This window comes from Saimiri boliviensis, chromosome 7 (assembly GCF_048565385.1).
Source record: "Saimiri boliviensis isolate mSaiBol1 chromosome 7, mSaiBol1.pri, whole genome shotgun sequence".
Lineage (NCBI taxonomy): Eukaryota > Metazoa > Chordata > Mammalia > Primates > Cebidae > Saimiri > Saimiri boliviensis.
The window spans coordinates 16050286-16071096 of NC_133455.1; the positions used below are offsets into that span (position 1 = coordinate 16050286).

Here is a 20811-nt window from a genome sequence, read left to right on the forward strand (position 1 = left end):
AATGACCTACTGATAATATTCTACAAGTTGGGTTTATCTTAAAAACATGCTAAGTGGAATAAGCCAGTCCTAGAAGGTCACAAGGTACATCATTCTATTTACAGGAGATGTTCAGGCAAATGCTTAGAGAAATAAAGTAGATTAGTGGTTGCTTAAAGCTGTAGGGAATGAGGAAAATGGGGAGTGACTGTTAATGGGTATGGGGTTTCTATTTGGGGTGATGAAAATGTTCTAAAATGGACTGTAGTGATGACTGCACAACCTCGTGGACCTACTAAAAACACGAAATTGTACAATTTAAATTGGTGAATCATGTGGCATGTAAATTAAATCTCAATACCGCTCCTAAAAAACAAACTTGAGACTATGGGGGGAAACACTGGAATTTGCTAGCTCAATGACTGTTGCCTTAGCAACCCAATTACATCCTGGCATTTGCCCTTAGCACCGACTCTCGGTTCTCCATAGCATGGATTAGCTTCTCCCTGCTAGATCCCCAGTTTCACTGGCGAAAATGAGCAGATCACAGATGAGAAGACTGAGAGCTACACAATGGGAAGGGCCCTCATTTAATACAGCCCTCAACCACCAGCTACGGTGCTGACTTAAGTCACTGAAAAGAAAGGAGGGCGTTCTGATTCTGGCCACGTTGGAACAAGCCCGCTACTGCCTCTCTCCTGCTGACTGCCAGCAAAACCTATGGACAAAACGCAAATACAAACACCTGAGGACTCTGGAGAGTCAACCCAAGCCGACAGACTGCAGAGGAGAGTCAGACCTACGGAAGCGGCCGTACAGGAGAGGAGTTTCCCACTTTTTCCCCTTTTTCCTCTTGCAGCCTTGCCCTGAGTATGGGCTACAATATGCAGCACTGTGAGGGGGTGCGGGATGCCGAAACTCCAATAGAAACGCCAGCCTTCTGACCAGAGGAACAGAGGGGAGCCCTGCAGTCCCCAAAGAATAGGGGTGAGGGTTGTTGTGGGTTTTTTCCTCTTTCTTGTGGCTGTGCCCCAAGGACAGTTCCTAGTCACATGCTGCCATGGTGGCAGCAATGCAGGTAGGTAGAACTCTGACAGAAACCCCATCTTTCTGACCAGAGAACTGTAAGGGAAAGGAGTCCCTGAAGGCTGGAAAGTGTAAGGATTAAGACAGGAGGAACCTAGAGAAAGGGATTTCATAATACTGTGTCTAAACCCACATAAATCCCAGGCTCATCCCTGGGGCTATGTGGGACAGATTCAAAGCAGGACAGCAAAGGCTTTAAGAGCTCAACTAAGACTGAACCACTGCCAAGCCTCAGAATACCCCAAGCAGCATATGCGCAGACCAAAAACAGAAAAGAAATTAAACAGCTTTGGAAAGCAAACTGACATTGGAGTCACCACCCACAGAGGGCAAAACAGAACTTGCCATCTGAACCTAATCAGGGTGACTGCCTGTTTAAAAGCAAAACAAAACAAAAATCATTCTTTGAAGGATTACATAACAGGATCCAGAGGGTATCTAACATAACATCCACAATGTCCAGAATATAATTCAAAATTACTTGACATATCCCAAACCAAAAGCCAAACAAGAAAAGGGAAGAGACAATTAACAGATGTCAACCCTAAGATTAGCCAGTTTGGGAATCTTCAATGACTCTAAAGAACCTGTGTAGCTATATTCCACGAGGTAAAAGTAAAATGCACAGGAACAGTAACAGTAACAACCTCAGCAGAGACACAGAAACTATACATATAAAATGAATGGATATTTTTAAGAAAATATGAAATCTGAAATTAAAAAATCATTGGATAGGCTCAACAGCAGAATGGAGATGACATGGGAACGAGTCCGTAAACCTGAAGTTAGATCAACAGAGATGATGCAAAGATTTGGGAATGAACATGAAAAGAGCTTTGGTGACCTGTGGGAAGATTTCATAAGGTTTAACATTTACATGATTGAGGTTATCGGAAAGGGAGGAGAAAGAGATCATTAGTTCAGAAACACTATATAAGAAAATAATGGCAGGAAACTTACCAAATTTAGTGAAAGACATACATATACAGATTCTAAATGTTTAATAAACCCCAGACAGGGTTTAAACTTAAAAAAAAAAAAAAAATTATTTCCTGCAGACTTTTCCTTAGTGGCTCATTCAAGCTTCTCATAAATGTCCCAATTCCTAAGCTATTAATTCATTGTTGCCTTCAGTGAATATATACTTTAATTTCATTGAAAACACCACTGATTCCAAGAAGCATCATTACTTTATGTAACTTTTTAAAGTGCTGCCATTTTATGATGCAATTATAAAAGTCCATTCTGATTTCATAGATGTGAAATTTTTTTAAATGTACATCTTAGAATGAATAGAAAATACACTGTGCTAGACACCCTCTGAGTACCAGACAGCACGTGGTAAGTGGAATGGACAGGAAGCAGCCAGTCCTGATGCCAACGTGCATCACTCTTCAGTACCATTACTCATTGCTCTTTCTTCTTCGTCTTAGCAAGAAAAGACAAAATATGCATTCAGAAAAACTCATTATCTATACTGATAAACTCTTACGCAAAAATCCCACTTTTCTCTCCACCTCCATGTTTACAGTCCTTCCCTCCCAGCGAGGGAAAAGCATACTCTAACAGTAACTCAGTTTCCACCCCAATCCTTCTCTTGCTCTTCATCAGACTGTTTATTCTCTAGTTTTTCTTTATTTTTTGAGACGGAGTCTCACTCTGTTACCCATGTTGGAGTGCAGTGGTGGGATTTTGGCTACTGCAACCTCTCTCTGCCTTCTGAGTTTAAGCGATTCTCCTGCCACAGCCTCCCGAGTAGCTGGGGTTACAAGCACACGCCACCACACCTGGCTAATGTTTGTATTTTAGTAGACATGGGGTTTCACCATCTGGCCAGGCTGACCTTGAACTCCTGACCTCAAGTGTCTGGTTTTTCTTGAGATGGTGATAGGCTATTTTTTCATTTTTAATTGAAGCCCATTGTTCCCCCACACCCCCAAAATAAAACTCTGCAAAGTTCCACCCATGTTTGCAAACTACTTAAAACTGACTCCTTACTTTAATGGAAACATATTTTTGTTTTAATCTGGGGCAGTTTTATGCACCTTTAGAGTCCATCTCATTCCCAAGTTATTCATAAAGCACTAAGAAAATGCAGTGGAAATTAAGTTTTTAAAATAAAACAGGCAGGTTTTAGGGTTTGTAAAAAATTGCATCAGTCAGTAAGTGACAGCCAAGGACATAGTTCTCTTCATAGTATTTGACCCCTTACTCCCGCTTTTGATATAAAACATAAGCTATGCAAGCCTGGGCCAGCATCTCTAAAAGAGATCTTACTCATAGCTATTAAGCCTCTGGGGGAAAAAAGTAAGACTTCTCTCCACACACAGTCTAGCTTCCTCATTCCTTTTTTCTAGATGTGCAGTTTTATTAAAACAACAAAAACAGATTTTATCCTGTATTCTAAGCTGCTGACCCAGCAACCCTGACTCAGGCAGTATTCTTACATATGATGGCTGGCCCCTAATGTACCAGCAGTGGGCACACAGCTGGCACTGCTTTGGGACTCACACTGGTTAAATGCCAATTTGGATGCCCCGCCTTCAACTCGAAGTCACTAGTTTGTTCTTTTCATCCACAGAGATAGAGCGTTTTTAAAAAAATGTAACATTGGCTTACTAATAAAATGGACTTAACATGATCAAATTTGGACTGCAAACTGACCAGAGAACCCTGTGACACCAGGCATGGAACCCCCATCTCTGGCCGTGCATACATAATAAGGCAGCCTGCTCCAGAGGAAAAGTCAGCTTTACTGAGTGTATACAGTCATCCCTCAGTATCCACGGGGGACTCGTTCCAAGACCCCCTGTGGATTCCAAAATCCACAGATGCTCAGGTCTCACTTCACAGAAAATGGTATGGCATTTGAATATAACCTACACATAGCCTCCCATAGAAACCATCTCTAGATTACTTACAATACCTACTACAATGCCTATACATCATTTCATTATGGATTCAATATAGTACCTGGCTTGCTGCAAATTCAAGTGTTGCTTTTTGGAACTCTGTAGAATTTTTTTCTTAATATTTTTGTAATTCTGCAGAAAGCAGAGGTTTCCTCTCTGCAGCATCCTTCTAGTTTCTGGCGAGCCTAGCTGTGGCTGAAGCTCTAAATGTGCATACTGCAAGCAAACTCTGGGCATCACCCACATCCCCAAAAGCCCTCCACATCGCCTCGCCTAGAAAACAAGCAGCTGCCAGGTCAGTGGATGGAGATGCTAGGAGAGGCGCTTGGAGCCTCTGTAGAGCTCAGCCTGAAGACTAAAATGCGGGATTAAGACTACAAACTGACTTGACTCTTTTGCTGTGCCACATGCGGGCCACTTACCAAGCCTGATTTCTAAGGAGAACTAGCCCGGCGCATGCCCAGACGCACACTGAGGAGTTCAGCCCTCAAGCACTGTAGTATCAGCCATTTTAGGAGGCCAGGAGGAAAAATGATTATTTTTCTTCCTGATAAAGCATACTCACATCATCTTCTTGCTCTAAGTTGGGGGCGGGTAGCTAGGGGTGAAGGTCAGGAGTTGGAAATATTATTGGACGAAATAATTATTTTTGCAAGCTGCGGCAGTGGCAGGACAGAGATCTGGGCTCTGGCACAGAGGGGCGCCCGCCTCACGATCTGACACCCGCCTCCGAGCAGCCCGCCACCTGCAGCCCGGGGCCGGGCCCAGGGGAGGGGGCACCAGCAGCCCCTGGCCCTCAGCCATGCTACCTCTCTTCGGGGCACTGGATCAGACACAGCAGATAACTGGCCAAAAAAAAGGGGCGGGGGGAGGGAAGAAAGAAAAGGAAAAGAAAAAAACAATGAGAGAGGAGGCAAGGAGAGGGGAAGAAACCTAAAATTTGGACTCGGAGGGTCTTTTCAAACACTTTAATCCTTTCATGCTGATGGTTCCTGGGGCGCTGGGGGCTGGCACGGGCCCCTGTACCGGGAAAATCCAACTCCCTAAGCCAATGTGTTAAAGAGAAGGCTGCTAATCAGCTAAATAGAAACTGGAATCTGTTCACATGAAGTCTCTTTTTCCCTCCATCACCAGAGGGACACCACAGTGTTCTGAAATACACTCTTGACATCATTTGGCAGGCAACCCTATTTTGTTGAACATGATTCATCCCTTAGGTTATTGTTTTTAATATGAGAAAGTGAGCTTTTAAGTGCCAAACAAATTTTGCAGCAGGGGGACAAAAGATATTCCAAGTGGTCTCTCTGGACCTCCTACCAACTGTGTCCACCAAATGGCTTAAAAGAAAACCTTCCCGTGGTGCTTCAGAAATGAAGCAGAGACATAGCTATATCCAACTATTACCTAATACCGGACTTTGTTCTCCGCATCTAGAGTGTTTACGGGATCGGGGCTGAACTCAGGTGGGCAGCGCTGTTGAGTGAGAAGCAGGCAGTGTGAGCAGTGCAGTGGAGGTCTTAGCAGAAGCTGCGGGGCTGCAAGGCAATGCCCTTTCAACTCACGTACCTCCCATCCCTGTTGCCACTGACCATGAGGTTGGGAGGGCTGTCGTTGAGGTTGACACACGTGAAGTCACGGAGAACGTTACCCAGCTTCAAGAGGCGGCATCCTGCTTCCAGGCTATACACCAGAATCTGAGGGAGGAAGAGAAATGTGAGGGCCTACAGTTCTGTACACCCGGCGGACATCAAACACTTTGATTTCACCGATGGGGAGGGCATGATCCTTACCACTCAGCTCCCAGGAAGATGTTCTGCCACTTACTTTCCTATCTTTTTCAGGTTACTGATAGTATAGGGACATGGCTATTAGCGTACTAGAAAGAAATGCAAAGGAAGATAGAAGGAAATCCCATGAATTCCTCAGACCAAGGCGCTAACTCACAGGCCACAGGGAAAATGTCAAGTGGGGTATTCTAATTTCTTAAATTCTAATCAGGTATTCTAATTTCTTAATAAAGAGAAAGACATCCAGAAACTAAGGGCCACTGACTGCTTCTGATTTGGAATGAAGGGGAAAGCTTGCAAGGCATCAGGGAACTTGCAGATGAACCAGTGTGAGTTCTTATCTGAATTTATACCACAGGAGGGAAAAGACAGAATAGTACAAAGACCAGGAAGATGAAGTTTGCATAGTTAACCACTGGATGCTGCCTACAGACTGAACTACAAACTGAAACACAGACTCTTACTCCCAAACACTTTTCTGTTCACTCCCTGCTTGCTACTTTTAGGATGCTTTGTTCCATAGGGTTTGGAAGTAAGTAAGAAGAGGTACCCCTGATTTCCAGACAATGCACTGTTAGATCAGAATACCTCTGTGCCTTCTCTCCAGTGGGGAAAAAAATTATGTATTTTTACTAAAAAAGTATTAATTCAATTCAACTTAATTCAAAGACCACTAAATGCTTGCTATGGGTCAGTCACTGTTGCAGGTGCTGAGGACACAGTCTTTGCCCCAAATTCACATTCAGAAGTATCCTCCTCATTAACACAAACACACACCAAGTTCTGAGCACTTTCAATCCTGTTGATCATGTGGTTGATATTTTTAAATTAATGATCTCAAAAGTTTTTGAGGGATTTTTTAGGGGGTGGCGGGACAGTTTTTGAGGGATTTTTTTGCTCTGTCATCCAGGCTGGAGTGCAGTGGCACCATCATAGCTCACTGTAGCCTCAAATTCCTGAGCTCAGGTGATTCTCCCACCTCAGCTTCCTGCGTAGCTGGGATTACAGGTATGTGCCACCACGGCCCACTGATTTTTTTTTTTTTCCTTTTTTCTTTTAAATTAGAGAAGGGGTCTCACTATGTTGCCCATGCTGGTCTCAAACTTTTGAGCTCAAGTAGTCCTTCTACCTTGGCCTCCCAAAGTGCTGGGATTACAGGTGTGAGCCACTGCACCCAGCCAAAGGTTTTAATAGTAATATTTTGTAGAAAGATCCCTCAGCACATCCATGGAAATGAGATATGTTTCTTTTTCTTGTCAACCTATACATTTGTCACTTGTCAGTATACAGATTTTTACTTTAGTATTGAGAAGTTAATAATAAATATTCTCTACCTTGAAAATCATCAATCTTGTCAACACACATTTCTAACAAGTGAATCTTTGGAAATTTCTTTTTTTTTTTTTTGAGACGGAGTTTCGCTCTTGTTACCCAGGCTGGAGTGCAATGGCGTGATCTCGGCTCACTGCAACCTCCGCCTCCCAGGTTCAAGCAATTCTCCTGCCTCAGCCTCCTGAGTAGCTGGGATTACAGGCACGCACCACCATGCCCAGCTAATTTTTTGTATTTTTAGTCGAGACGGGGTTTCACCATGTTGACCAGGATGGTCTCGATCTCTTGACCTTGTGATCCACCCGCCTCGGCCTCCCAAAGTGCTGGGATTACAGGCGTGAGCCACCGCGCCTGGCCATCTTTGAAAATTTCTAATGGTCAAAGCCGCACTATAATATTAACTATTGCTAACAGTGTCTGGAAGGTAAAAGGACACTTTCCAAATTTAAAATGCCCTCTTATTCCATCAAGCCTCCAGAGAACAATTGCAGTTGAAAAGAAAAAGTTCTGACTCAGAAAATTTCAACAATTAGAAAATACCGAAAGTAAAATTATTATTCTAAGTAAGTATATAGAAATCACCAAATCTCTTATCCTCAGTGAATAACCTAAAAATTATATAAAATCAGCACCTGGAGGGAGAAAATAAACAGAACAACCTCACAGTCTATTACAAAAGTAGTATTCTGCACATACTTATCATTATAGAGTGTTCAAAAATTTGGACTCAATAGTCTCTTGTTTTTAAAATGCTTCAACTTCTGCAGCAGGAAGGTAAGGCCTTTAAATCAGTGAAATGCTGATGGTAAATCTAAGAACTGAAATCTGATACTGAGGAGCTTCCCGTGTCTTTATGTCTTCCAGTTGTTCTTTTCTGACAAGCGGGTAAATTATTTGAGTGATACAGTGAGATGTAATCCCTTTCCAAAAAGACTCTGCAAATTCATCATAAAGACATCTAAGTCAGTAGTCCAGAGTCAAGTATTTTCTAAAATGTTTAATAATTCAACGAATCAGAACTATCTGAAGAGTACCTTTACTATGACGTTTAGTTAAAGACCACAGAGATTAGAAAACACATTACCCATCTCAAAGGCAGTTCTTTCTGTTACAAGTCCCTTAACGACCTTTACCATTTCTCCCTCCCTCCCAGGCTCTCTCTCTTTTAATAAGGTTGAGCAAATGGGACTTCATTTTATCTGATTGCCATAGACTAGTGAGATTAATTATTCATGCTCACACTCTCCCTCTTGTTAAGACCATGCATTAGACTAATTTTTCTCTTTATTGCCCTAGTTGAGTGAGTCTCAACCCGTGACCACTTGACTCATTCTCCTAGGTGTACAGATATGCTGGAAAACCTACCCCTAACTCCAGTCCTGGAGAAAATACTCTGCACTAATGCGGCAGCCAGGTGGAAAGATGATGTTGAAGATGTGTCCTTTTAAGACCCGGGTACAGATTATAGAAGAACTTGAACAGTGATTACACTGCAAATTTCTACAGGGATTAGATGTATCTGTAAGAATTAGCTAAAACAGCTAAACCACGTAGAGACAGGTTGTGTGTTTCACAAAGGTAACTATAGGAAATGCATGACACAGGGAAGAATTTTTCTTCTTTTTGGCTTCCAGGTAGACCTAGAAGGGAATGGGGGGAAAGCAAGCACTATCTTTAAAAAAATTTAGCAGAAAGTTCTCTATTCATCTATTTTTTTTTTCTTAGAGATCTTAAAGTATTTCTATAAATCCCAGTCTTAAGAATCTTTACTTGCCATTTTGTCAATGATTCTGATTTATCTGAAATCTATTTCTACAAATCTTTTTCTGATTTTAAGTATAATACATCTTATAACAGATTCTAACATGACAGACTTATATAAAGAAAGTGGTAGCCCTCTGTATATTCATCTCTCAGAAATTACCACTTTTAACAGTGTGATGTATACACTTCTAGACTTTTCTTCTGCACATTTGTGTGTGTATACATTTTTTTTCCTAAATGGGATCATTTTATACCTCTTTTTCCCTAAATGTCAGTATCTATAGATAGATCTTGTTCTTTTTAATGGTTGTATAAAATTTCTCTGTGGATACACAATTCCATATGGGTGGATAACCGGATCGTTTCTAATTTATAGATAAAATAAATAATGCTGTGATTCATTTAAGAGCCAGTCAACAGATATTTATCAATCTTCTAGGCACTAGGCACTGGAACGACGTGCAGGGACACTGGGTGGTGTGTGGAAGTCCCAGCCTGCTGCCAGCTGATAGAGCCCGCCTCTTCCCCAGCTGGGGCCTGACCGCCAGCTGTCCTGCTCCTCCATAGATGGGGCCTGCCTCTCTAAGGAGACCCACCGACCATCTTCTGGCCCTGTACCTGGCAGCTGGTGTCTTAAGCAGCAGGGGCAGCAGTCTAGAGTCAGGAGGGAGACAGTAGCCACAAGCCCAACAACTGGGAGGCACAAGCCACCGCCGTGGGCAGGTGGGCCCCGCAGTGTCCAGGTGTGGCCTAGACTGACTTTCTAGCCAAACTATGAAGGAAAGAGTGGAAAGATGACTCTTGTCTTGTCCCTGTTGTAGGGGGTTAGAGGAGAGGTGGGGGGGAAGCAGGGTGAGCTCAAGGCAGACCAACTTCCTCCTTCACTCAGTAAGAAACAGATTTATTAACAATGCAAGCTTTTCCTAAATTGGGGGCTACCACCCTCATAATTAATCATGAACCACTTGGAGACTGAAATCACTGTCAAGAGATTATAGAGCCTTGCCTTCCCAGAATTTTGGTCCTATACTGATGAATGAAGAAATGAACTCTGTGTTTTCTTTAATTTTACTGAAATACTGAGTCTTCATACTCAAATATCTGCTATAGGCATTAGACCAACAACAACCACCCCAGAAGCTGGTCAGCTCCCCAGAAGCCCAGCAGCTCGGGAGGGGTCAAAAGGCTTCCTTACAAGATAATAGCATTTTAAACACTTTTTCAATTAAAGAGGATTTGTTGGCTGCCATTTAAAAAGGGAAAGTGGCAAAGAGAGCCAAAGGTTCGGAGGTGCTGTGCTGGACTGAGCGGAGTCTAAGAGAAGAGGCATGAGAGGAAGACGTGACCACACATCCTGGAGATGACACCACCTACCCACTTTCTCTTCTGATCCCTAGCAACCTATCTCCATCACTGCCTCACACATGTGGCTCTTCTGAGCCGGAAGTCATGATCAGAAGCCAGACGCTGGATGGCGAGGCAGTTAAACCTGCTGCTCCTTCCTTCTCCGTCCGCTCCAGCGGCCTTGCTGCTCTCTTCTGTGACATCCTCGGCGTGCAGTGCCGGTTCCCCTGGTCAGCGCTGAGTCCTCGCTGTCTACGCATGTCATGTGCTGTTTTGAAAGGGCCATCCTGATCTGTGTCCTACCTTCTTCTGGCTTTTCCCCAGATCTGTGGTTCTCAGATACTGGAGGGGAGGAGGCCGTGACTCTAGCAGGTCAGGGGAGGCTCTGCAGCACTGTTACCAAGCACCACACCACATCACACCACACGCTGTAACACTCTCCTAGGCCTCAACTCTAAGGTTTCTGGGTCAGAGATCCTATCATTCATTCATTCATGTAGCAGTTATTAAAGGCCAGCACGTGCCAGGTACAGTGACAGTTACGCACTGCCTCATCTCACTAAAGTGCCTGCGTTTGTGTTTGGAGGCTCACTGATTGGTATGCAATACCAGGCAAATCCAGAGCTTCCCACAGTCTCAGACCCCACAGATATTCAGATGTTGCTTTTAGTGCTTAACACCTTCCTCCACTCCTGGATCTTGCTGCTGGTGTGTACAAAGGAACTGCTCTATCCTGCCCAAAACAGAAGATGGTTCCACAGAGATCTCTTCATACTATCCAGATGCCAGAGTGCCCCAACTGCATCCAGTCCGACAGTCCCACTTCTGACATCATGGCCAACGAGAATGTGGGGAAAGCCTGCCATTTACAAACACTGACCATGCTGGATAAGACTCAGCCTATCATCAATCCTTTAGACATTCTGTGTAATAAGCAGTCAGTGAAATTCACAGGAGCCCAAAATGAAGACGGCACGAAACCCAGGAAGGGAAGTGAGCATTCAAGCAAGGAGCTAGTGTGTGGTCTTCCTCCAGTATCAGGATAGAGTGCTGGGGAAACAGGAGACCAAGCGTCTGCCTGGCATGAAGTAGAACATACAGTCGGGCCCCTGCAGGGCTGCATACGCTCAGTAAAAGCAAGCAAGAGGGGCAAGGTATCCATTGGTGCAGAGAGCTTACGCAGAAACTTGCCTGCCTCAGCTTCAGTTCAGGGTGGAACACAGTCTGCAGTCACAGGTCTGCCCCACACAAGTTCTGGGTTTGAGTTTACACCACCTGCAAGGCTAGAAGAACCCAAACTTCATAAAGTATTTTCGGGTTGGTAACATACCTCCTGGTACCTTGGCAGAATCTTCTCAGGAGGGAAACAATCTCAACTCAGGCCCCTTTAAGAAACCTACAAATCAAGATCAGCTGAGTATTAGCTCACACACACAAAAAAAATCCAAACACAGCAAGAAATAATTTATAATATGTAAGAGACAGAAAAATAAGGAGAATTAGACTTCCAGGCGTGATCAGATAAATAATACAATATAGGCATGCTGAAAATGTTTACAGATAAGGAGAGGATAAAAAGCAGGAAATCAGATTAAGCAGATTTAAAAAACAAAACACAGAATTTCTAGTGATTAAAAAGTCAGTGGATGAGATAAGTAAGAAATAACAAGTCCAAGAGAGAAACTGGACTGGAAGATGGAGTCGAGGAATTACGTGAAATGCAACATGGAGAGGGATGGGAAATCGGAATGGGCAGTGAGCATCGAGCAGGAGGAGAGAAGCTGCCTTCACACACACCTCACCTGAGCTCCATGCAGGCTGCACTGCGAGAAATTTCCAACAAGGTAAGGGCCAAGAATTCTCTGCTACTGAAAGGAAGGATGCCCAGGAAATCCCAGACAGGACAGAAGTAAATAAACCCACACGTGGAGACACTGGCATGAAACCACAGAAAATTAAAGACAAGAAGATCTTAAAAGCAGCCAAAAGGAGAGAAAGTCCTAAAAGAGAATGACAGTGAGACTGACAGCCTACTCGTCAGTAGTGTCAGCGGAAGACAAAGCCAGTCATCTCCTCAGAGGCTGAGTGAAAATAACTGTCAAGATAGAACTGTAAAAGACTAGCAAAACTCTTTCAAGGATAAGGATGAAATGAAGGTGCTGTAGGAAAGAAACATAGCAAACACCTCAGTGACCAACAAGTCCTCACTAAAGACACTTGTAAATAATGCACTTTTGGGAGGCAGAAAATCATTTCAGAAAAAAGGTCTGAGATGCTGGAAGAAACAGTCAACAAAGATTCAAATACCGGGCATAAAAGAATGCAGACGCTATCTGCAAAACAACAGTGCTGATTTGGGGGTTAAATACAAAGAATAATCTGTACCTAGTCTTAATTCCAACTGGTCAAATGCCATGAATCAGGAAAGCATACCATAACCACGAAGATGCCAGAGGCACAGGGTGCACCCCTGCCCCTTGCACTACTGTCTGGAAAGAACAGAAGCTCCTCTGGATACCTGTGCCTTGTTTGGCACGTGGGAGAGGCTCAGCACCACATTAATGAAAGAATGAACACATGAATACACACTGCACATGTCTGCATGTCTCTATCCCTTACAGGCGACTGCTATGCTGCTCTTACAGTAAAGACAGGCTTCACGAATACAAATGAAGGCACAAAGTCAATCTGCTGTCCACCAACTGCAATGTATACAGCTGTTTGCTAAGTGCCAGGTACACTTTTATTTAGTGCAGATCTTCAGGTACAAGACTCGTAATGCTCCTTTTTAAAAAAACAAAAGACACAAAAGAAAAAGTCCTATACATCTTCATGGTAGAATTCACTCATGTAAATGACCCACATTGCTATTCTGACCCAACATAAACATGATCCACAGAAATGTGGAATTTAACTACAAAAATGCAAGGTCTGCATATCAATGTTCATGCACAAGCTAAGTGAACAGTCTCTATAAATTCACAGATGAGATAAGACTTTTTAAAAAAAGGGATGAGAAAGACAATTGGGGAGAGAGGGGGAGCTAGTGAGAAAAGAGTAAATCATACACAAAACAGCCAATAAAAAAATAAAAAAGCAGTTAATATACATGAATAATGGATGTCTGATTTAAAAGCAGTTTACTCCGATATGATGTAATTTTTGACAATCAGCCAGAGAGACTATTTTGTAAGTCCTTGCCAGAGATAAGTCATAGCGTGAGGCTTGGTAACACGGCTGTATCTGTGAACATGTGGAAAATGACTTTCACCACCATCCCAAAGGTGACTGTCTGTTAGCAAGCAGAACCTTGCCTTTCAGGTGCACTTTGCAGCAGCAACCAGCAAGATGCAGATCTTGAAGAAATGGATCCCTGACACCCTTGACGTTCCCTGCAACATGGCACCCCTTAACAGTCTCCATGACATGCTTCTGGCACCATCCACGCTCAAATTCTGCACAAAGGGAGAAGCAGCCTGAGCTGCTTTCATGTTTAAGTTTTAATTGGAGTGACAAGCCCACGAGGCCAAGATATTTCAGGGATGGGACAGTGTTGCTGAGCGTCGCCAGGCGCTGGGTAGGCAAGGCCTGTGTACGCTCCCCACCACCACGTGCCAGTGCACCTGCAACCCCCGCTGTTCCAGGACTGGACTCTTCCCGGGGAGGCAGTGCCAATTGCCGCAGGCTGTGCCAAACGTGGGGGCTTTGTGATGTGGGCAGATGTCTACAAAGGACCGGAGCAAGGCCAAACCAACACCTATTGTGACCTAAGCCTGAAAGGAACCCAGAAAGCAAGAATATACTCGGCTAAAAATCCAGGCAAACATCATCCAAACCAGCCAGTCTCTCTCTCAGCATGTCCAGGGGTGCTGGGAATAATAAAAGAAGGCCGGGTCTACTTTGTGGAGTGAGCAGAATATGGCTCTCTCCCTGCTTTGGGAATCCCTTTAGTTCATCTTCATCTCAGTGCTGGTGTAAGGATAAGAAATGTGATCATGAAGAACTGGTTAACGCTCACATAAAACAAACAGGGAATATTCATGTCAGAGCAGTGAGTCCAGGGAAGAGATGATAATCATCATGCAAACATACGACTGGGAGCTGAAAACCCTCACCCCCTCCTTCAAGCTCCCAATAGGTCTCGTCCCCACGGAGAGCATGGGCAGTGTCAAAATGCCACGAATGCTGACCACACGGAAAGAATCCCCAAGAGAAGGTCATTAAATCTATCTTACGGGGTAAAAACTGAGGCTGCAAACTATGAAGTGAATTCTTTAAAATTAAAGGCAACTTGCATATTATTTCAAAAATGAAAAGGTTACCATGAGATGCTCATGATGGATAAGTATCTGTATGCTGACAGGGCTTAATGAACATCGTACATGAAATTCGGTATATTACACTAGCTTGGTTATCAATGTTCTTTTGACTAGCCTGGCAACTTCTACTGTGGCCCCAAGTTAGACTGGACAAAGGCTTAGAAGAGGGCAGGCAGGCAGCTAAAATCAGATCACTGAAGCAAACAGCCACAGGGAGAGCCTGGGAAGCTGCTGTGAATAATCAGGGCCTTTGGTGGAGGGCAACTGGTCACCCCGGGGCTCCCCCAGCCCCCTAAGGCATAACCGCCTCTACTCACTCTACATGGTTGGCAGAGACATGTGCTCAGCAGCATTCTGCAAATAAATGAACACCACACGTATGAGCGCTTCGTAATACCCAGGGCATGCCTTTCACACAAATCCCTTTGGAATAGCCTTCCATTTGAATCTCACAACCACCAAGAGGGAGAGAAGACAAATACTACCGCCTGCAAATTGTGCATCAAGAAACTGAGGCTTAAATACTTTTTAAAAGCTTGCCCCAAAATTACATGGGTAACAAAAGGAGCTGAGGTGGCACTAGGTGGAGCCCAGCTCGTGTCATTCCTATGTCACTTTGCTACCATATCACAGTGTCTTTCCTGTCCTGCCAAAATACTTATTAGTAACAGCTAATATTTATAATACTCTTACGTGCAAAAACTGCTATGATGCATTATCTCACCTGACCCCCAAAATCCTGTAATGTAGAAACTATGATTTTACTCCCTTTACACAGGAGAATATGGAGCCCTATAGAGCTCAAACCTATTGCCCAGTTAGGAAGTTCTGGCACCAGTATTCAAACCTGAGTGGGCGGGCTGGCTCATGCTCTTTAAACCTCTACCCCAGGGTGCTCAAAGTGTGGTTCTCGGACTAGTAGCCTCAGCTGCACTGGGCACTTTTTAGACATGCAAATTCTCAGGCCCCACCCTATGCTGAGTCAGAAGCTCTGGGGGTGGGGCCAGTGATCAGTGTTTTAATCAGGTCTCCTGCAAATTCTGATGCCCGCTGTCATGTAAGAATCCCATGCTATACCTATATTGCCTTTCACGCTAACAAACAACTTCAGCCATTAAAGTGGCAAGTGTTACTCAGCTATCAATGTTTACTTCCTGCTTCCCAGTTGATGCCAATCTGGTGAAGCAGTAGTGCTGGGCAGTGATGATATGAAAACGTGAGATGCAGACCCCATGTTCTATACGAGCTGAGAGCCAGAGCTCTGATGCTCAATGAGAGGCAGACAGTTGGTAAGGCTGCTTCTGGTAAGTAGGACTCTTTTTCCAAAAGGGCATGGCAAGACAGGAGAGGAAGAGGGGATGCTGGTGAGAGTCCCCAGTCAGGAATGAATGTGGCACATTCAGGATGGCACCAGCCTGGCTGGGGGCCTGACTGGAGCAAGGGGCTCATTCTGGAAGCACAGGACTAGAGAGCTAGGAGTTAAGGTGGAGCTCGACTCCCCACAGTCTAGAAGGCCAGCCTGAAGGCAGGCACCAGGGCCTTGCCCATGCTCCTCGCCATGCAGCCAGTGCTCTGATAAAACCTGAAGTGGACTGTGAGGAGGGGCACTGACAAGCGGGCAGGTGCCACAAGAGTATAAAGGTGAGGAAAGGGCAGGGGCAAACTAGGGAGGGGAAATTCGCTCAGGGAGTCATTTTCATGTCATTTTCAACATACCTTTAAAACTTACTGTGATCATGAGATCACAGTACGAGTTCACAACCCAAGGAAACAGCACAGTGCAAAGAAGCTACCTGCGCCAGATGGCCTCACCTGCAAAGAAATCTGTATGAGCAATTCAGTTTGGGGCCTGTTGGTCATCCCATGTTCCGGGCACAGGTCTCCTGCAGCAGAGGCAAGCTGAGGCTGGAAGCCAGGTCCAGTAGAGCGGCTCCTTGGACACACCCACTTCCTTATGTTAATGCACCATCAGCCCCATGGCTCCTCCCAAGTCCCTTAGTTTGGAATGCGACCGACCGCTCAGATGTGGGCTGAGCAGGAGTTTTCCTTTGCCTCTCTACAAAGGGGATTTACCCAGTAAATTAATAACACACTGAGGGAATGCTTTAAAGAGTAACTTTCCGTCCATTAGAAGGATTCATCTGCAACTCAATAATTGATAAGTTAATTATAAACCCACTCTAACCCAGTGCCTTATAGAAGACTGAAGTGCGGAGGAAATTAATAAATCATAGTCATCTGTGTGCTGAATAAAAACAGAAAGTTCTCCACTTGGTAATATTTTGAGTGTCTAAACTGCGACGTGTATTTTGAAACAGTAAAATGCTTTAAATATTCAGAAATTCAACTCACATAGGCCATTTGCTGAGTGCCCTCTTGCTCCTACTCTGCCCCAAACCAACATCAGTCTCAACTGTCTGGACACGAAGGGACAGCGCACAACCTCTTCTGCAGCACTTGTGTTTGCACCTCTGGAACAAAGGCAAACATTTCCAGTAGGGCTCCCTCAGCTCACCACCAACTGGAGAGCGAGCTGGTTTTCAACACTAACAATGCCCAGGCAGTGTTCACGCCGAGGCTCATCTGGCACAAACAAACCAAAGCCCTACTCATCTGCGAAGGTGAAATAAACAGAGTTAGCTCTAAGTTCATGCTCTTTCATGGGTGTGGGATGTTAAACCAGGAAGGAGATTCCACATCAATCATCAGGAAGAAAAATCAGGCTCTAAATAACATTCTAAGCTTAATTTGAAAGCCAAAGGAGAAGAAAGGCAATGAACATCATATTCTTCAATGTAAATGGTTCTGTAAACTTGCTCAGAGCCTCAAGAAGACTAATTCCTTTAAAAATGAGAAAATGGTACAAATGTTAGTGGCATACAGGAACTAGGCAAGTATGAATAAAGACAAGACACTGAAGACTTGGTGCCAGCCCTCTCTAATAAGGCTTCGCATCCCAAAGGCCCTCACATGAAGTGACAGCATCCACATTAGCTTACTGCATTCATTCTACATGGAAGCTAAATTGACCTGTCCCATTCTACTACAAATGCATTCTTTCAAAACAATTCTAGGGAAAGTGAATCCTGTGAAGGATGGGCCACTATCCCTAGAGGCATGGCTTCAGCAGGGCTCCCGTAGGAGCCCAGGGCTGCTGGTGCTACTGCAGGCCTGAATATACCTGGCGCTGCTTCCAGCCAGTGGACCCCCTGCCTTCTGCAGGCCCTGCTGCCTCTGCTTAGACTGCTCTCTCCCAGAGTTTGCCTGATAAATTCCAACCTGACACTAAAGCTGCTGGGGCTGCGGGTGAAGGAGGAACCTAACAAGTGCTGAGCACCAGCCACATACAAAGCATATTACCTCTTTCTTGGGTATTAGCTCTAATATCCACATGGGGAAGCCAAGGCAAGTAACTTGCCTAAGGTTTACCTGACTCCAGAACCCTTGCTCAGTCTCCAGTGGTGATGCAGCTACTACCCTGACTGTAGCTGAAAGGAACTTTTCCCTATATCTACATTCTGTATCACTTCCTTTCCAGGATCCCTAGAGACCCTAAAGACGATGGCTTCTGTTATAAGAAGCAATATTCCAACAGACACTCTTCACAGAATAACCCACTCAGCTGTCAAGAGTATCAGAGGTGGTCCAGTCCTAAGGTCTCTAAGCCAGAGGTTTCTCTCTCTTGTCTTGAGAAACTCTAGGGCTCTGTGGAGGTGCTTCAGGGTCTTCACAAGTGAGAAGAATTTCATTTATTATTTATTATTAAGCATATACTTACAATTATATCAACTATGGATACCATTTTAATATTAAACATGTACAAAATGCCTTTGAATGTTCATTCCTCATTTATTTATCTATATGATTTTCCATCGCTCTGGAATTCACCAAGTTCATTGTGAAGGCCTTCTTTTGACCACGTGACCATCTCAACACAACTCCTTTACATCGCCAAGTCACTGTGAAGGACCACAGGGCTGTAGTCCCCGAGGCAGATGTGATATGTGACTCGTCTCTACATTTCCAGTGCCAATCAGGTATCACATAGCATGTGTTCAATAAGCATTCATTAACGACGACAGCAACCTTCACGACAACAATGGACCCTTTGGGAGTCAGCACCACTCAATAGCCCAGAAAACTGGTTTTCACACGAGTTATCTGTCTATACTTTGAAGCAAATAAATATTAAAAATGTTAAAGGTTTAAGGTAAAAATGAAAATGAAGTTAGACATTTCCTTTGTGAACTTTCAATTTTTTTAATTTAAAATTCTAATTTCATTTTCATCCTGCTTGTAAAATACCCAGTTTTTTTTTTTCTTCTCTGGACTAGAATCTTGAACAAAAGGAAAGATGGATTTCCTGTTCGGGTGGAGGTATGGGAGAACGTGGCCACAATCTATGTGCACTGCATTCTGATTCCAAAGGCTCTCCCAGACAGATATTTCAACTCGTGATGAGTGTGAGCAACCAATCCAGAGTCTCTTCACGTCCCTGTATGGGGAATAATTATCATAAGAGACGTTAGCGATGATTTTCCAGCGTGATGTAAGCTGAGGCAGCAGCGCCAAGCAAGCGTCCTTGTCACGCGCATTCCAGCCTCCTGGATTACTTCACTCACAGCTCTCTGATTAGGATGCACGCCGCGTGCTGCTTAATACAATCTGCCATCAAATGCCAAGTACTTCAGACCTAAATTAGGAAATATGTCCAAATGCATAGAACGATGCTAAGAGCCCTAAGTGGATCTCTCTCTTCCTTTATGAGGCCTGAGGTTCGTCGTCAACCTCATGTTCTTAAACAAGGCAATTCGCTCTTATAACCCTCCACCTCTGAGAGCAGAATTTAATTCAGGCAGCAAAAGAATTAATAAAGATTATACGGTCTCATAAATATGTGTTCACAGATGAAAGTATTTTTGATAGATTCAGGAACTATGAGACATAAAAACAAATTTCAAAGGGCTGATTGGACACGAAGGCTACATTAACAGTTCACACTGATTTTTGCACCATAGCGCGATCAAGAGATGACGCCAGAGTAATTACTTTTACATTTGTTTTCTTTCACAATCATATGTCACTTAGTAGTGACTATCTGTGATGTCCTGTATGCCACTGAAGTCTGAGAACCCAAGAATGCAACATCAGAACTTAAGAATCCATTTTTGTCCAAAAGTAAAAGGCGTTCAAGCAGCCCTTCTTCCTACATACAGCTTACCCAGCAAGACGCAGGAACTGATGAAACCATAGCAAACACTGCCTGCCCAGTACTTTCTGCCAGCAATAGGCAGAGCTGTTAGGAACTCCTGGGCAATGCTCAGAGAAGAAATGATAGAACAATGGATTCCTCAGCCCATTTCAGATGCCCCCAGCAACTCAGAATCCTCCAGTGGATTGGCTCAACACAACTCCACAGCCAAAAGGTTTAAACCACCTACGTTGCTTAAAGAATCCAGAAATATGGTTCAGGACAGGAGCCCAAATGCCACGTGTTCAACCCTCCTCATTTTACAGAATAGAAAAGGGGCAGGTCAGGTTGAAAGAATTGTGGGCTCTTCCTCAAATGGGCACTGAATATTCAAGCCCAGAAGGGGAGTGTATCAGTGGATGCTGCAGCTCTTTCTTTCCACCATGACACCGGCCTCACACGGCTGTCAGTCATGCTGCACTGATTCTAGGTGAAGTTGTGTGTTCCAGTCATTCACTGTAAAAGCAGAGAGCTGAAAACTAATTTAAATGAAGGGCAGGACCAGTCAGATCTCTGTATATCCCCCGGCCTCATTTTCTGTAGTTGTTCTGTAAAGCATATCAGAGAAAAGCCGTCAAAGAACCACTAGGGGAATGGGATGCCCTGCCATCTACCACTGCCCAAGATACGACTTCTGTGGAGGGCATTGTCTATCTAAATTATGGAGGCACAGGTCCCTCTGCCCCGCACATCTCCTTGAAGGAACCGATCCTACAAATACATTCATGTGGACCAAGTGTTGTTTACAATAGCAAAACACCAGGAGCCATTTGTCATCCATCCATAGGGAGCTAGCAAATTAATTAAAGTATATCCACAAAGCATATAATAAAGTTGTAAAAAATCAAAAGCAAAATACCAAGAAGTTATTTGTTATGTCATGGAAATGATATCCAAGAGATTCTGTTGCAGGAAAAAGCAAGCTGCAGAACAATACTGTAGCACTTTACGATTTTCATTTTTTAAGTGGGGGTTGAGACTACATACGGCAATTTGATTATAAGTGCAGGAAGGCTGCACAAGAAACTGGCAACACT

The 20811-nt window shown here is 44.0% G+C and overlaps 1 protein-coding gene across 2 annotated transcripts in view; it reads right to left on the minus strand.

Moving 5' to 3' along the window:
• The window catches only part of FBXW8 (F-box and WD repeat domain containing 8), a 126577-nt gene that overhangs the window by 14595 nt on the left and 91171 nt on the right, over window positions 1–20811 (minus strand). For both annotated transcript variants that reach the window (XM_039472272.2, XM_074402186.1), the window contains one exon: window positions 5544–5671. In XM_039472272.2, the coding sequence (XP_039328206.2) occupies window positions 5544–5671 (128 nt within the window). The remainder of the gene's footprint in view (window positions 1–5543; window positions 5672–20811) is intronic.